Source organism: Theobroma cacao, chromosome 4 (assembly GCF_053813885.1).
Source record: "Theobroma cacao isolate CCN51 chromosome 4, ASM5381388v1, whole genome shotgun sequence".
NCBI classification, from domain to species: Eukaryota; Viridiplantae; Streptophyta; class Magnoliopsida; order Malvales; family Malvaceae; genus Theobroma; species Theobroma cacao.
In genome coordinates, this window is record NC_142642.1 from 30,665,136 (window position 1) to 30,681,352 (window position 16,217).

The window sequence follows — 16,217 nt, forward strand, 5'->3', positions numbered from 1 at the left end:
ACCTCTGTAGTTTTCATGCTTTCTTTACTATCACTGACTCACCCTTTTCCATAGCCTCAAGGCTTGTACGGTCACAGACAAACCCTTGTAAAGACAGATGACTCTAGTCTAGCTTTTGTCTTGTTGTATCGGGAATTACTGATAAAGCCTCACGATTTCATAAACCCTCCAAATTCAAACCTTGCTTAATTAGCATCGTACATCAACACTTAATTAGTTTACAAATAATTTAAAACCTAAAAAAATAAAATTTTTTGGTACTAGAAAGAGAAAATAAAACACCGTGTTTTAATTTGGATTTTGAATTGACCTCTGAATTTGAGTAGCAAGATGTACCTGCCTTACTCAGTAGACGAGTGTGGCGATCCCTCGTAACAGGGTTGGTTTACTTATTTATTTTGACGGGTCTGGATGACAAGAGCAAAAACAATGATTACTATTTCGTTTTGGTGGTTAGAGGGCAAAAAAAAAAGAAGAAAGAAGTAAACTTTATGGTGAGAAAGGGGGGGGGTCAGACATAAAGCAAAGAAACACGAAATTATTACGCTAAAGCAGGGGCTATAAGCCTAGAGTGGTAGAGTTGTGCTGCAATATATTCGCAATCCCAATTTGTTGACCATATATTTGGTTAAGATTCTCACTTCTTATCCTTCCATTATGATCGTCTTGTTTTGGTAGTTTTTATGTAAGAATTTTCTGATACGTACTCTCGTCTTCCTCTTAAAAATGAATTCATGTTCATGGTTTGAGCATTCAAACAAGCGAAAAAAGAAATTGTATAAAATTAGAATATACTACAGAAGCATTTGGCATTTGACAGTAAACAAAGAGGAAAAAATTTGATTAGAAAGCATGGGGAAGTTAGAAGAAAGAGAGCATTGGATTTTAGCGAGAGGGTGAGTGACAAAACTAGACAGAGGGCAATGGCAGAGAGGTATGGTATGTGGAAGCGAGGGAGAGCAGTTTGTCGGGATATGTAGAGTTTGGTGGTAGGGCAGAGGCACGTGTAGCCACATTAACCACTTCTCTCCATATAAAGCTCACGGCCTTTGGCAAAAACGAGATATCCTGAACGTCGTTTATCCCCCCCCTAACCCCATCCCACATCCCATCCTTTTTTCTGCAAAAATGATTTACGTTGATACTATACAATATTTAAGAGAGAGAGAGAGAGAGAGAGAGAGAGAGAGAGAGAGATAATTAATTGCATGAATTTTATAATAAACAAGAAATGTATTGCTGTCCTATATTTCATAAATATATATATATATACTTGTCCTAGAAATAGTCGTGTAGAGCCCTAGGCAAAAGGGTTGGAAATATCCCCTTTCCTCTGAATTAACGGGTTTAAAAGTGTGAAAAGATTGCAATCAGTCCCCACCCAATTGTGTGATTGCTGCTCCCACATTAAGTGGCACAAACCATTTGTTTTGGTGTACAGTTATAGACCAACCACTAACCTCCTCGCACCACTTTCCTCTTAACTTTTGCCCTAAAGTTAAATAGGAGTGGATGATGGCTGACTCCTTTGTCTCTAAACTCACAACCATTTAGTGCGTTTTATCTATCAAAGACATTTTCTAATCATCTCTCTCTCTCTAGCTAGCTCGCTTGTCGCTCTCAAGCTCCTAGTACACTACCTCCCCCTGCTTGGCAGAGAAAAAGAGAAAAGTAGGGGAGAACCTCTAAGTAACAACATAAAATGGGGTTGAGCTGAGTTCTTTCAAATGCCAAGTACCCCCATTTAATTCTCTTGCAGTAAATCCGATGCGTTTTCAATAGACGCTAGGGTTTCTAATTTTGTAAATGCAATTGCACTCTGCCAAGACAAAATATGCAATAATGTTTTCTTCAACCAACAATATTGTCAACACTTTTGCTCACCTTCCTTCCTCTTCTTACCATCCTCCTCCTCCTCCTCCTCTTCTTATAAGTCATGACTCTAATGACACTTTCCCTCATCATCACCATGATCTGCTGTCAGCTAGTTCATTGTTGCCAGCCAATCCTCACTTCACTGAGTCTTTAATTAACATGACACTGTTCAATAATGCTGCCACAATGAGTAAACAGGATGGTGGTGGTGCACTACATGGGGAGTGTTTTGGTACTTCAAGTTTTGGTATTCCTGTCAGGAAGCCTGTAAAGAAAGATCGACATAGCAAGATTTGCACTGCTCAAGGGGTAAGAGACAGGCGGGTGAGACTGTCCATTGAAATCGCCCGCGAGTTCTTCGATCTTCAAGACATGCTAGGGTTTGACAAAGCAAGCAAAACCCTAGAGTGGTTGCTAACGAAGTCAAAAAATGCCATTGGAGAGCTGGTAAAGATGAAGCATGGTAATGGCAGTAGCGGGGGTCAAAGGAGCTTCTCCTCCAGCCCTGAGTGTGAAATTGTAGCTGAGAATGGAGACCTTGATGGGGGAGAGTTGGAAGGGACAACTTCAAAAAGCAAGTCACTAGAGGGTGTTGTCTCTAAAGAGAAAAAGATGAAAAAGTTACAGAAAGCAACAGTCCATCTTCTTGCAAAAGAGTCAAGAGCCAAGGCAAGGGCGAGAGCAAGAGAAAGGACTAGAGAAAAGATGTGCACTAGGAGTAGTACTACTACACATGAGTGGAAAAGATGTCCCGATACAAGCCCTCAATTCTTGAACCCACCGAGGTCTTTGACCCAACTTGAAGCATCCAAGGAATCAGAACATTCTTATGGCCACAATATGGCATCTTCCTTTAAGGTTTTTGCTCATCAAGTTGAACAACCTAGTCCCTGTCAGCTTACAAGTGCGGCATCAAGAGAAAATGCTATCGAGGAATCTATAGTGATCAAAAGGAAGTTGAAGCCATCAACAATTTTGGGTTCCCAGCAAAACCTTGCAGCTTCGAAGGATGTAAGTTGCAGCACCAGTGGCAATAACTACTTTCCCAATTTGCCTCAGAATTGGGACATTAATGGTGCAATGGCACACTCTACTTTTTGTGCTATAACTAATGTGAATCTGTCCACAGGTACTATCCAAGAATACGAGCCTTTCCTTACATTTCTTCTTCTCACTTCTTTTACTAATTTCAGACTTAATTTTCAGGTGTTCAAATATTTGGCAAACCCTGAGAGGCCAGCTAGCAATCAATGATTACAGTACTTATGCAGTGCATGAGCATCGAAGATGTAAGCTATAATTTTTGCTGTTTCTTTTAAGTTTGATATAGCAAATCAAAAATCTTTGAATGCTTATTGTTCTTTTGAATCTCTCAATTGCCTCATGGGATTAAATTATAAAGTAATGAAGAAGTTTCTCTAGGTTCCATTTTATCTCTATTTTTATCCCTTTACATTCCTTTTCTTAACTCCAGCGATTCTCCCCCATCCCCTCTCCCTTTTTCCCTTTGGCTGTTTATGATGATATTATCTGATGATGAGCAGATAGCATGTCAAAAAAGTTAGCCTTAAATTGACTGAAGTACACAAGAACCGAGGCGTAAAATTGAAGACAGGATTCAGTGGATATTATCTCTTGTGCTGTATTTGTGGCTGATTTCTATGAGAGAAGTATATTTTGTCTGGAACCGTTACTGATACCTGGAGCTAGCTTTTTTTTTCAGTCAACGGTGGCTTTCTTAAACTAAATGATGAGAAAGATGGATAATATAGGAACTATTAAGAAACCAAATCATGATGACAAAGATGAACTATAGTGACTAGAGATTTGCTTATAAGAATAATTTTACTGAGTCAGGCAAATGTTTAGTGAACAGATACTAAGGAAGAATTAATATTCTCAAAAACCATGCATGCGTGCATGTAAAGCAGAAACTTCCCAGTTAATAATCTTAATTCATTTGTATTGTCAAATTGTTTACCAGCCAGATAAGTCCTTCTGAAGAGTGGAAAACTTAACAATCTTGAAGATGGATACTGATCTAATTGAAGGTAGAAAAGAAATGAGTGAAATTGAAGCCTCTTCTAGTGGTTTTAATTCAGCTAAGTTGGTAATGTTGAGGCTTGTTGCTCTTAGAGTATAACTAGAAATTCCTGGGACACAAATGCTAACATGTATGTGGTTAAATATTTAGAAAAATAAAAAAAAATATTTCAATTTAGTTATAAGAGTAACTTTTTATATAATGAGGATAGAAAAAGGAAATAACAACATTTTCACACTAAAATTAAGAAGGAAATAGAAAATGAGGGAGCATTGGCTACTAAGTCTCATTAAACTCCAACTTATTATTCTTTTATAAAAAAAAAAGAAGAAAAATAACACAAGTTTGTTTAACAATAACTCAGGCAGTCTCTATACATTATTATATGCACACAATAGCAATGAGATTTTCATAATTCAGGATGCATGTCCTATTCCAAAAATAAATAAAATACATTATATATGTATGCATGTATGTATGTATGTATGTATGTGTTAGGTAATGTTCTGTGATCTAAGCACCGTTCACTCCATTTTAAGTAAAGGTTGTATCTTAGCCCTAAATCTAGATGCAAAAAAAGTAGATGAGGAGAATACAGTAAGCCTGTTCAATAAGGGCAAATAAAATTTAAAGACAAACTCCAACACTATGCTCTCACTCACCTTAAAATTACCTCCAGACACTTTGGAATACTAACGCAATTACCAAAAAAAGAATAAAAGGTTTTGACTTGTTGAGTCAACTTTATCTACCAAAAATCTTTACATTACATAATCAATGCAGGATATTGGTTAATAGCATCCATGTTGAATTTTTATGTAGATTTTACTTTTACAAGAGTTATCAATGCTAATTAAACTCTTGATGACTACCATGGTGGTGTCTCGCTATACTTGACTATATATACATTACAATGCAGAAAGCGTAAATATTTTAGTTAGTTCATTAGCCATTCTAGAATTGAAATAATGCCTTTGCATGGTGAGGTTATGGGATGTTTCTATAACGAGAGAATTCGTTTTGGACCTTAGTAGGGGAAAAGAACATTCTTGCCATCAAAATCAATCTTCTAGAACCTCAAGTAGAATGCTCAATGCCTAAATTAAACTAGAGAGTAGTGAGTCTATCGACTATTCGTATAGTTGATGAAAGTCTATAAGGTATTCTACTACTCACCTCACACCTTCCTGTTAATGATGTTTGTATTTCCCAAGTCCTGCCTGAACTTGTTATTGAAGGAGCAGCTTTTACTACATCACCATGGTTCATCGTTGCTGTTTAGAAACAAATATTCTTCCTGCATACCAGTGAGCAATTTCAACTATCATTCTAAAAGAAAATCTGGTATATGCACTGAAAGAATTTTGAGTGTAGAAATATTCTTCCTCTCAAAAAACAAATAACCAAAATTGATGGGGATACATGGCTGTAAGTGCATGCACATGTGCACAAATACACAATTAAAATGACCACATATGTCTCTGAATCCTTTGTAAATCCTATCAATAGAGGACCAGTTTGGATCATATATAGCTCCTTAATGAAAACTCAAAATCAAAGGACTTCTGTGAATTACGATGCTTGGTTGCATTTCTACCTTCCTTGTATTACAATGCAGCAGTAATAAAATGTTCATTTGGTTGTTGCTTGATAATTTGAAAGAAAAAAATTGTTTGAGGCCTCTACATTGTCTATGCTTATCATAACACATACTTTGTTTTATTTGTTACTTAGACAAATCTTTTATAGAAATTATCAAATTAGAGTTCAAAAGAAAACCCTACCTGAAAATTGGGTATCTAGTTTATATTGACTGCAGTACTTTTCTTTTTTGAAAGTCTTATATTGACTACAGTACTTATTGCATAAACAATCAAAACCTAATATATAAATAATTCTAATGCCGTTTAATTTACTTTTCAATGTTGTCCTCATGAAAACAGTTCCTATGAGGATAGTTTTAGACAACTTCAAACATTTATGGTTATTTCTTTTCTGGGGGGTTTTGCCAACTAGAACATACAATTAGTATTAGGCAACTTCCCAAATAGGGAAGATCAGCAACTTTTAAACAGAATCAAGAAAGTTAGTAACTTTCTTATTTCTGATGTACTAAAAAAGATAAAATAAACATTGTTGGGGATGAAATCATGCAACTCACTCTGGAGTTGAAGTCAATATGCAATTCACTTAATGAGTAAAGAATTAATACAATTATTGTAGCTTGGAAGTTTTACTATGATACATATTGCTTTAATAGAGATAGTGAACCGAAAGTTAATTTGCATATATATGGTGAAGGAAAAGGCTTTAAACAACTGAAGAATTCAAAAGAGAGATGGAGCTAAAATTGTAAGTAGAGAACCAGATCAAACAAAAGGTGTTTAATTTTTCTTATGGGGAGCTTTGGAGAGGAGAATTAAGAAGTTCCTTGAATTTAAGACCAATGTGACAAATCTCTCTTCCTTGGGGGGAAAGAGGGGGCTGGTTTGATATTAGCTTGTGTGGTTCATAGATGTTAAATCATGCAAAATTCTTTTATTATGACAATAATCATTCACTCTTTCATTACATATGTGATGAATCAAATCCTATGTAATGTATAATGACCTTCTAATAATTGTTACTTCATGAAATATGCTAGTAAGCAGAAAAGAAGCAGGGAAAAAATCCATAAATGCTGATTTATTCATGATTTATAATCTCATGAGGTGTATGTATGAACTAGTGTTAAAAAATCAACATTTAAAGAAGTATATGCTATATCAATAAGAAGTCACCCTTTATGTGATCCATCATTCAATTCCATAGTCTTTTATGGCAAAGTCTTGTTTCTTATCATCTATGGTGAAATTGTCGAAAACCTGATCATCTTCAACATTGTTTGCCTATTTTCTTCATGAAAAAAGCCAATTCTTTTTTGATAGCTAACATTGCACCAAAGCTGCTATATTTTGCTCATATCTAATTTAACTTTAGTTCTTCAACTGTTCCAATGTGTAATAATTTTTCTCTTGTACTATATGTGTGTAATATATAGTTCAGACAACAGTTTTTTTAACCCAAATAACCACACATGTGCCTAATTTACATAACATGATAGGTAGACTCCTTACATGACATAGAGAATATCATAATTTTATCATAATTGATATCAAAGCAATTTAGTTCATGCCAATTGTTGTCTCTTAATTAAATTGTCCTGCCTCTTTAAAAACAGATGTTCTCTTTTTTAGTCTATGAGATGAATGAGTTCCTTTTGCATTCATTCAGTAATACTTGCGTTCTCACTTTTGAGCTTAAAGTAAGCTTTGATCAATGATGACTTTTTCATAAATATTTTCCTTGTGTTCTAAATAAATTTTATCTGATATAAAAGTTCTTTCTTGAGTAGCATAGTAGGAAAAACTTAGTTGTCCTGAGGACAGTCGTTATCCAATAACTATAGAGGAATATGTTTTTTCATGGCTTGTTTCTAGATTGAGACAAGAAAAAAAAAAAAAAAGAGGTAGTAAAATCAAGCTGAGATTCATACTTGTTGGTGTTTAAATATTTTAATGTTGTCACCAATCAACTCTTGACTGGGTGGTAACCAGCGACTTGTAATGGTTAGCAAGTCTTGATTTCAAACCAAGCACACCCCTCTGTCCCCTTTTCCATTAATTAAAAAACAAATCAAGTAATGTTGTCCATTTGGCATAAGCCATTGGATAATGACTTCAAATTAATAACATTGAGGTAGAAAAGTTTTTTGAGTGAAGAAGCAGACACAGCAGAGAGGTTGTTGAGTAGTTTTTCAACCAAATCCTAGCCCAGAATAAACCCATATATATTTATCATCTAAGATATGCAGAGAATCTCGTTAGAAGAGACTTCACTATTCTATTTTTTTACCTTCCTTTTTTAATTTGGTTATCACTCAGACATAGGTGAAGTACATTTGAATTTGAGGATTGACCACAGAATACCATGGGTTTTTCTGCTGCATTCTATTATTACAAGCAGAATCATTGCCTTTTCATATATGGAAGTGTTGATGGGCTTACACTTTTCTACTATATCTGTCTTTTACTGTATCATATATATTATAATTAATGGAGTTAGGATATCTACTATCTGCAGTGCTTTTCCTCATGGCAACCATGGTCTGCAGAGTAGCATCCTCCCCCTTCCTTTTTTTTGTAACTATATTTCCCTTTATGTCTTTCGCATACAATCATCATAGAATGAAAGTAGAACGCTCTTCATTGTTAATCCTAAGCTTATATTATAGAGAGCTGTAAGGCTAATGCCTTGATTAGTATCTTTCCTCAGTCAGAAAATTAAAGTTGAACATAGAGTAAACTAACTCCCTCACATATCCCAACCAGCCTACCCAGCCCCCTCAACCCTTCAAGGTCATGGATAAATCAATTACAATATACAATAAAATCAACCTAGCAAGTATTAAATACAATGGTTGATTAAATTTTTCAATTTACTAGCATGCACTTGTATGAATTTGGTGAAATGAGTAGTGTAAACAAGACACATGTCCATTCAACAAATTTTACAAGAAAAACCATAAGGAGTTCCTCATGATTTGCTTAACCTTAGAAGGCTATTTGAATTTATCCTAGCTAGGATAGAGGAGAAAGTGAAAAATGAATATGAGCAGCATAACTGAATTCAAATGGTGAAAGACACCTTTACCTATGCTGGTTCATTGATCTAAAACTGCAGTTAGTATCCTTCACTTTGGAAAAGGTTGATGTTTACCTACAATGGTTCATTGATCCTTTCTCCAATTTGCCATTTCTAATACCTATTAGGACTATAATGTCACCTTCATTAAGGAACTTCTGACTCCCTTGTGCATTTGTTTAGCTTTTGTATTGTTCATCCATCAATCTTGGTGTCTGTTTTGCTTTATTTAATGCGTTCAGATCAGAGACATCATTAACATTCTGAATTCTTTTTCCCCCAATGGTTGTATTATAATCTATGATCATGGACAATTTTCAAGTTTTGCCACTGTATATAGTCACTTTCTTACTCTCAGAACAATCTCTTTCTTAGTTTCTAGTTTCCTAATGAAAAGCAATTCAGCAAGACAAAAAGGAATTTCCTGCTGAGCCATCAATTTTTTTGACCTTTTCTTTTGCATACACCTTGTTTTTACATATTTTCTCTAAAATCTTTGTACAATCAGATATCTTCCTGTAGCCAATTCATTCTTCTACTCTCACTGCCTCAATCAAACTTTGTGAATCAATTTGTTGATGTCATAACTTAATAGGCACCTTCAAATATAAGTTAAAATACTAGCTCACTGGAGGCTCTTTCCATTGTGCCCAATGAGCCCAAACGTAGAAAATGAAAAATGCATAATGCATGCCTGTGGTGATTGAAAAGGTTACTCCATTAGCTCCAGTTCTCCAATTAGGCACTGTTCCATCATGTATGTAAGTTTGTTCATGATCAACACAACTGGGCCATTCACTATTTTTCTTTAAACTAAGCTGGTTATACACAAACTTTTAGTAAATGTATTCTATTTGTATTCTCTAAGTAGCATTGGATAACCTGTGGAGGTTTCTTTCTCCCTAAGATTTCTAGAAAGCAACTATGGCATTGAACCTGCAACTAAAAATGATGAAGAAAAAAAGATATTGCGACTCCAAGCTGTAGCTTATTCAATTAAATAAGCTCTCAGCACACAGCCACGGCTTAGTCGATGTTACTAAATTCCATTTTGATGCAATCTCAAACGGAAGCACAGGATCATTGAAAAATTAACAGATGAGACAGTTCGAAAGTAAGCAGTCCTTTGGTAGTGTATGCTAACTTAAATCATAATTAATATTTTAAAAGCATGTCCAGTGTGCTATTACATGAAGAATTCTCTCCCCTTGAGGACAATCATCATTCCCACTATCCAACTTTGCCTAAGGAAAAAAGGATTAAAACTTATAGACAGTTCTGTTCAAGTTTTTGAATGGAAATAGTATTACTTAATGCAGAACAACTATTGAAACTAAAGCCCTGTCCATAGAAGCTGAACAATGGATAATAGTTTGGTACTGAAAGGTATTGGCAATAGCATGAAAAATTTGGTGAGCTTATCCTGATGAACGACAGTCTCTGACTACTTATCTATATGCAAGCAGAGTACGTGTCAAACAGAAATCGCAGGAAGCAATTAAATGGAACAGTGCTACTAGATTTTGGGGACTGATAGACAGTCAGCTGTATGGGAAATTTTTAAATATATATGGAACTTGGTGCATTATGTAGAAACCTTTTCCAACTTGCTTATTGATGAGAGGTACTTCTCACATCTTAGTATTAACCACACGATCCTAGTGCTTTAATTCGAACTTAAAACCTCAATCTTTCTCAAGGAATGAGATCCATCAATTTACAATGCCATTAGCTCATGCAGAAATTGAAAATGAAAGAACTAACTCAAGAATGGATATATGAAACACATAATTTGCTTTATTATAAATATAAACATAAATGTATATTAAATGGAATATGAACATAAGACAGAAATTAATGTTAAAGAATGCTCATCCATGAATATATAAAACGAAAGGCTTTAAACAACTCAACTCACCGCGTATTGACAGCATTATTGGTGATATAGCAGATAAAGACCATTGCAGCAATCAGAGTCATCTTGATGCAGCAGCTGAGGATAACTGTCAAAATACATGTTAATAATTTTCCATGATTTCTGGTTCAACCTTCATCATGCAAAGGGATAATATTAATTTCTCACAACACCTGCCAGGTCATCCTTGAATTAAAGAATGAAAGTAATCAACTATAAGAAGATACAACATAATCAAAAATGATGAGATAAGAAAAAGCAATGCATAGAAGATAAGCAAAACCAATGGAATGAAGTAGATTGATAAAGTAAAAGTCCATATGACCAACACAAACATCCTTAATGAAGCAGTTGGCAAGAATCAATAGCAACAAGTAACTTGCAAGGCAAAGGTTATCAAGATGTGTATTTGTTGCCCTTTTTGCCTATTGCAACATGTTGTTACTCTAGCTTTTGTTTTCTTATAGTTAAGACCAATTCTAGAAACTTTTTGTCAGACTTTTAAATCCAGAAACATGAATCTGTTGATAAAAAAACACTGTCGGCGACCAATAACAATATGATTTATAAGCATTTTATTAAGAATGTAATATTAATTTTCAAAATTACTCTTACATATTAAAATGTAAATTTCATATATTCGTATGTTGAGAAGTGTTTGTGGATCAAGTCATGGATATCGAGCTTTCTTTTTTAAGCTACCAAGTTTGAACTCAACTTGACATGTTTATTTAATTATTATTTTATTATTAAGACAATAAAATATAATTTTACATTAATATTTACCATTTAAAATATATAAAAATTAGTAAATAAAAACATATTATTTATTAATAAAATATGTCTAAAGATTAAAATAAAAATTTTTATTTATCAATAGAATAATTTTATATATAAAAAAGCAAATTTAATACACTTGTATTTCAAGGTGTCCATGGATGGAATTGGAGTATGGGATCTTCCTTTTCGAGTCGTGAAGCGCCAGGCTTGACTGGTCCATTTAACTATTATTTTATTAACAAATTAATAAAATATTAGTATATATTAATAAATAAAATAATGTAATTAGATTTTAGACCTTATTCTAGTTGCAGGCCTTCCTAGGACAGGGCCCCCCCTTGTAAACTGGAAGACTGACTGACTGACTGACTAACAAACTTACTTTAAAAAGCCCAAACCACAAAGAAGTCAGAAGACAACCACAACCCAACGCCTACAATCTGCAACCTTTGGATTTTTGGACTGCAAGCAAAACACAAAACAAGGTGTTGCCAACTCCTGAAACCATCTCAATTTATCAAACATATGGCGTACAACGATCCTTAGCCATTGCTGTTTCTTTGAAACTTTCCAACTCTAGGAAAAGGAGAAAAAAACCAAAACCAAAGCAAGTGATAACTATCAGCAGTTAAAGCTTGAATTAGGCAAGAGTTTGGGATATTACCTGGTAATGTTTCTTGGAAGTCCTTTGTTTGACCTAAAGTCTCCCACCTGCAATTTAACATTTAGAAAAATGACTTCCCTTTGAGAAAACCCCCCAACAAAATAATCTGAACAGCAAAGAAGAAGGAAAAGCATGCATACCTCCCATGGAAAACAAGAAAAGACAGAAAGAAGAAAAATCCAGTGGCCATAAACTCAGTCGCCAAAAGAAAAGGAAGAAGCTTTGCGTTATAGTATTCTTATTATTATAGTACGATACTTTTACAGATAGGTAGTGCTTTAGCTTATAGAATTCACAGTGGCTTTCAACAGTGGAAAACCTTGGAAGGATGGAGACTAATAGCATGAAGAAAAGGAAGTGAAGAAATAGTTACATACACACACGGCCCCTTTAGAGAATATATGGAGAGAAAACTTTTTGCTGTGATAGTGATGGTGAAGGCTGATGAAGAGTTTTTATATTTTTTTGGTCTCAAGATGAGTTTAAAAGTGGCGTTAGTTAGTACCTTTAATACTTTGTTGCGATGTCATTCAGAAGACTGTCAAAGCCAAGCATGGGAGAATATGGTACGGATGTGCCATATTTATTCAAAACGAAGTTCACTTTTTTATTTTATTTTTTTCATCAAATATCTTATACTCGAATAAATATATATATATCTCAAAAAGTTTGTCACGTGAATATATATTATGATGTCAGTGGTGGATCAAGAATTTTATATACGAAGGGAGACGAGTCATTAACAAAAAGAAAAATTAACATTAAATTTTCATCTATGACTAAATCCATGTCAATAGTCTTAATAATTTCTTTCTCAATATAAAGGATAAGTGAACTAATAAGAAAATCATCTTTTTATCTTATTATGCAATCTCATCTTTACAATTTTCCTGTCTGAAAATATATGTTCTGTAATTACCATAGACACTGAAAGAGTTAAGATAAGTCGAACCAAACAATCTTTAAAAGAATATACAATTATTTTTTTTTGTCTTTTGACATTAACTAGTATAGCTTTGAGAAAGTTAAAACATTTTGTAAACATGGATCTTATCTAATATCAAGTTCAAAATGCTCTAATTCATATTTCATATTCAATCAAACGATTTAGAAGAAGATATACAATTGATTTTTTTACCTTTAACATTAACTGGCATAGCTCTATGGGAGTTGGAATACTTTGCAAACATGGATCTCACCTAATATCAAGTTCAAAATGTTATAATTCATATTTTGTATGCAATTTTTCTTCATGAGTAACGTCATCAAGATAGAACTTTTAAGTAAGCTTGTAGATGTCATCAATCTTGAATAATTAAATCCATCTTCAATATCAAAACATGAATTAAGGGGAAAAAAAAAGCAAAAGATGAGTTAAGAAAAAAATAATTCAAAAAATTGAGACTAAATTAAAAAAGAAAAGAAAAATAATTCCCAAATTTGAACTAAGGAAAAGAAAAATAATTCCAGAATTTGAGCTAAGGAAAAAAAAAGAAAAATAATTCTAAAATTTGAGTTAAGGAAAAAAAAGAAAACAAAAGAAAAATAATTCCAAAATTTGAACAAAAGAACAGAAAAATAATTCCAAAATTTGAGCTAAGGAAAAAAATGAAAAAAATCTAAAATTTGAGTTAACGAAAAAAAGGAAAAAAAAAGAAAAATAATTCCAAAATTTAGATTTAGAAGGAATTGAACCTTGGCATTCAAAGTTTAACTTATAAACTTTACCACTACTCCAAATCAATTCTTTTAATTTATTTAGGGCTGGTGAAGTTATATATTCTAACTTTTATATACATAAAATTAAAAAAAAATTGAAAACTTAGACCCCTCTCCCTCAGTCTCTGGTGATAGGAGACATTGATTTTCTATGGTAATTTTTTTTATCAAAATATAAACATGACAAATATAGGTTTTTTTAATTCCTAAATTTCATAGTTAAAATGAAGATATTAAATATTATATCCTTCATTAATTAGATACCGTCGATCATTTTTAAGATTCAAATTCAATAAACTTATTGAATCAATTGATCAAATTTCATACGACGAATGTTGAATAATTTAGAAAATTTTCTTAATTTTTCATAATCTAGCATAGTACGTAGCATGCAATATAATTAAAAGAATAGCCATCAGAGATCAGTCAAAATATTTTATGCAGAAACTTGTGGGAAGGATATTCAAGACCCAAAGTCTTCTGCAGCTAATTTATAAGGATTACTTTGACCATACTTGTATGTTTCTTTTTTATTATTCTAGGCAGTACAACAGTGAAGAGGGTTTTGTGCTAGGTTTAAGCTCCCTTAAGCAAACCCTTATTTTTCCTCTCTCTAGTCCCAGAAAGATGTCATACTCAAGTTTATATATAATTTACAAAGAATAGCTGGAATATAAAACTGTCAGTCTGTCTAGTCATGATTACTGCAGGCTGCAGCTTTTGTGAAGCTGAAAGAAAATGGAGACAGGATGAAGCAAATCATGTATTTAAGTTGATATAAACTTTTGCTGCTCAAAAACAAAAGATTGATATAAGCTTTTACACACCCAAGCCCTGCAAATACATGTTTCCATTTGACAAGGAACAAGGTTAGTGTCTTAGTGAATTCAATTTTCACTATATTTTCTACATGTTTAGAGTATCATTGAATCTGGAACTAAATGATGTATTTTAAACATATATATATACTATATATCAAGTAATTAATGAAACTTTTCTATATCCTTATACTAATCTTGTCTTATTTTTTATATTTTCTTCAATATATGAGAAAAAAGTGAGACAAAAGGAGGAGAAGTGGTTAACAAAAAGAATACCACTTTACTTCTCAAAATACATAACCAGTCCTGCTCTATCAGCCAGCAGGTCAGACGAAAAACAAAAATATCTCTACAAAGAAATCCATCCAGCAGACATCCATCATCACAAGTCTAGAGAAACAGCAGAAAAATCTCAAGAGACAGAAGAACAAAACAAGAATTCTTTTACAAATATAATGATCAAACTCAACATATGTGAATATACATATATTTCCAAAATCAATTCTTTTATGCCTATATTATATCTAAGTTTACTTATGAGCATTTTTTAACATGAGGGTTAGATTTAGATTAAGTGGATTGCCTGCGTGATTCTATAAAATCTCTAGATTTCGAGCAATTGCCTTGATGTTATACTGACAGAATGCTCATTTAATGAATGGTCACCCCTTTCTGGAAAAAAGATTTTGGAAGATAAATCCCAAAGTCAGCAAGCCCTAAGAATTATAGACCTTGTTGGAAACATCCATTTCCCAGGCAGAAAGGGAACATGATGAGTACCTGGAACCAAACTGGCCACCAGGGATTCGACCATTTTTATAGGGAGAGGGAGCAGGAGTAGTACTCAATCACACTACGATTTTTTTCATTCTAACTACAGATTAATGCATGCAAATGGAAGGCAGTATCTTAGAAATGCTTAAAGCTGAGAAAATGGTAGGAAAACAAAAACAGTTGATGAATCTTTTTCAGAAGTTGTGTAAGCACAAAACTCTAAAAAAGAAAACCGGCCACTGTTACTAGTGCCCTCTGATGTTACCTTGTTCGGCTAGATAGGGCCAGTGAATCATGGGGTGGTACCTATGCTAGAAGCTAAGAAGTTCCAAACTACTCCCCCCCCCCCCCCCCCCCCCCCCAAAATTACCAGAACAGCTGGTACGGAACTGGACAGTCTCCTCTGGCCAAGGTCTAGCTTAATTTTAAATTGCAGCTTAGGAAATCTTGGCCATTCCTAGCCAATCTTTACTTCTTTTTTGACTACCATCTGACAATGAGCTGGCGAGTTAATGGCACGAAGAAATGGTAGTACTATTTCTACTAACTCTATACACTTTGAAGAGAGAGAGAAGCTATATATATCTAATATTTTAATTGGACAATCTTTAAACATGACTAATTATTAAAGAATGTATATCTGTACACAGTAACACAGCATTCCTTGCGGACCCAACAGCCTAAGTTAGGGGTTTTAGAAATTTCAGGGGATAATATTCTCACTAATTTTATGTATTTTTTATTTTTAAACTCACATTTTTACTTTAGAATTCAAAATTATAATTTTTTTTACAATTAACTATATATTTATTTATCTTAATGAAGTTAAACTCATTACTTTAAAATATTACAAATGTTACACTATAATCTCAACTCTATATCATAGTTACACCGTGTACATTAAAAAGTATTTAATTATAATTATAATAAATTTATGATAAA

At 33.4% G+C, this 16,217-nt stretch overlaps 1 protein-coding gene and 1 long non-coding RNA gene across 3 annotated transcripts in view; one reads left to right on the top strand and one right to left on the bottom strand.

Annotated features, from left to right (window-relative positions):
- LOC108661677 (uncharacterized) overlaps nucleotides 1-12,379 on the bottom strand; it is a 28,023-nt gene extending 15,644 nt beyond the window's left edge. The window contains exons 1-4 of one of the 2 annotated variants that reach the window (XR_016025995.1): nucleotides 12,102-12,379; nucleotides 11,962-12,008; nucleotides 10,521-10,605; nucleotides 5,096-5,216 (exon numbers count right to left, since the gene is read on the bottom strand). This is a non-coding gene — a long non-coding RNA (uncharacterized LOC108661677). Of the gene's footprint in view, nucleotides 1-4,722; nucleotides 5,217-10,520; nucleotides 10,606-11,961; nucleotides 12,009-12,101 lie in introns of those variants that run through there. The other variant, XR_016025994.1, reaches the window with a different exon arrangement.
- On the top strand, nucleotides 1,843-3,249 carry LOC18602099 (uncharacterized). Its single transcript, XM_018119064.2, has 2 exons — nucleotides 1,843-3,004; nucleotides 3,082-3,249. The coding sequence occupies exons 1-2, from the start codon at nucleotides 1,843-1,845 to the stop codon at nucleotides 3,105-3,107; spliced, it is 1,188 nt and encodes a 395-aa protein (XP_017974553.2). The 3' UTR covers nucleotides 3,108-3,249.
- Nucleotides 12,380-16,217: the final 3,838 nt, after the last annotated feature.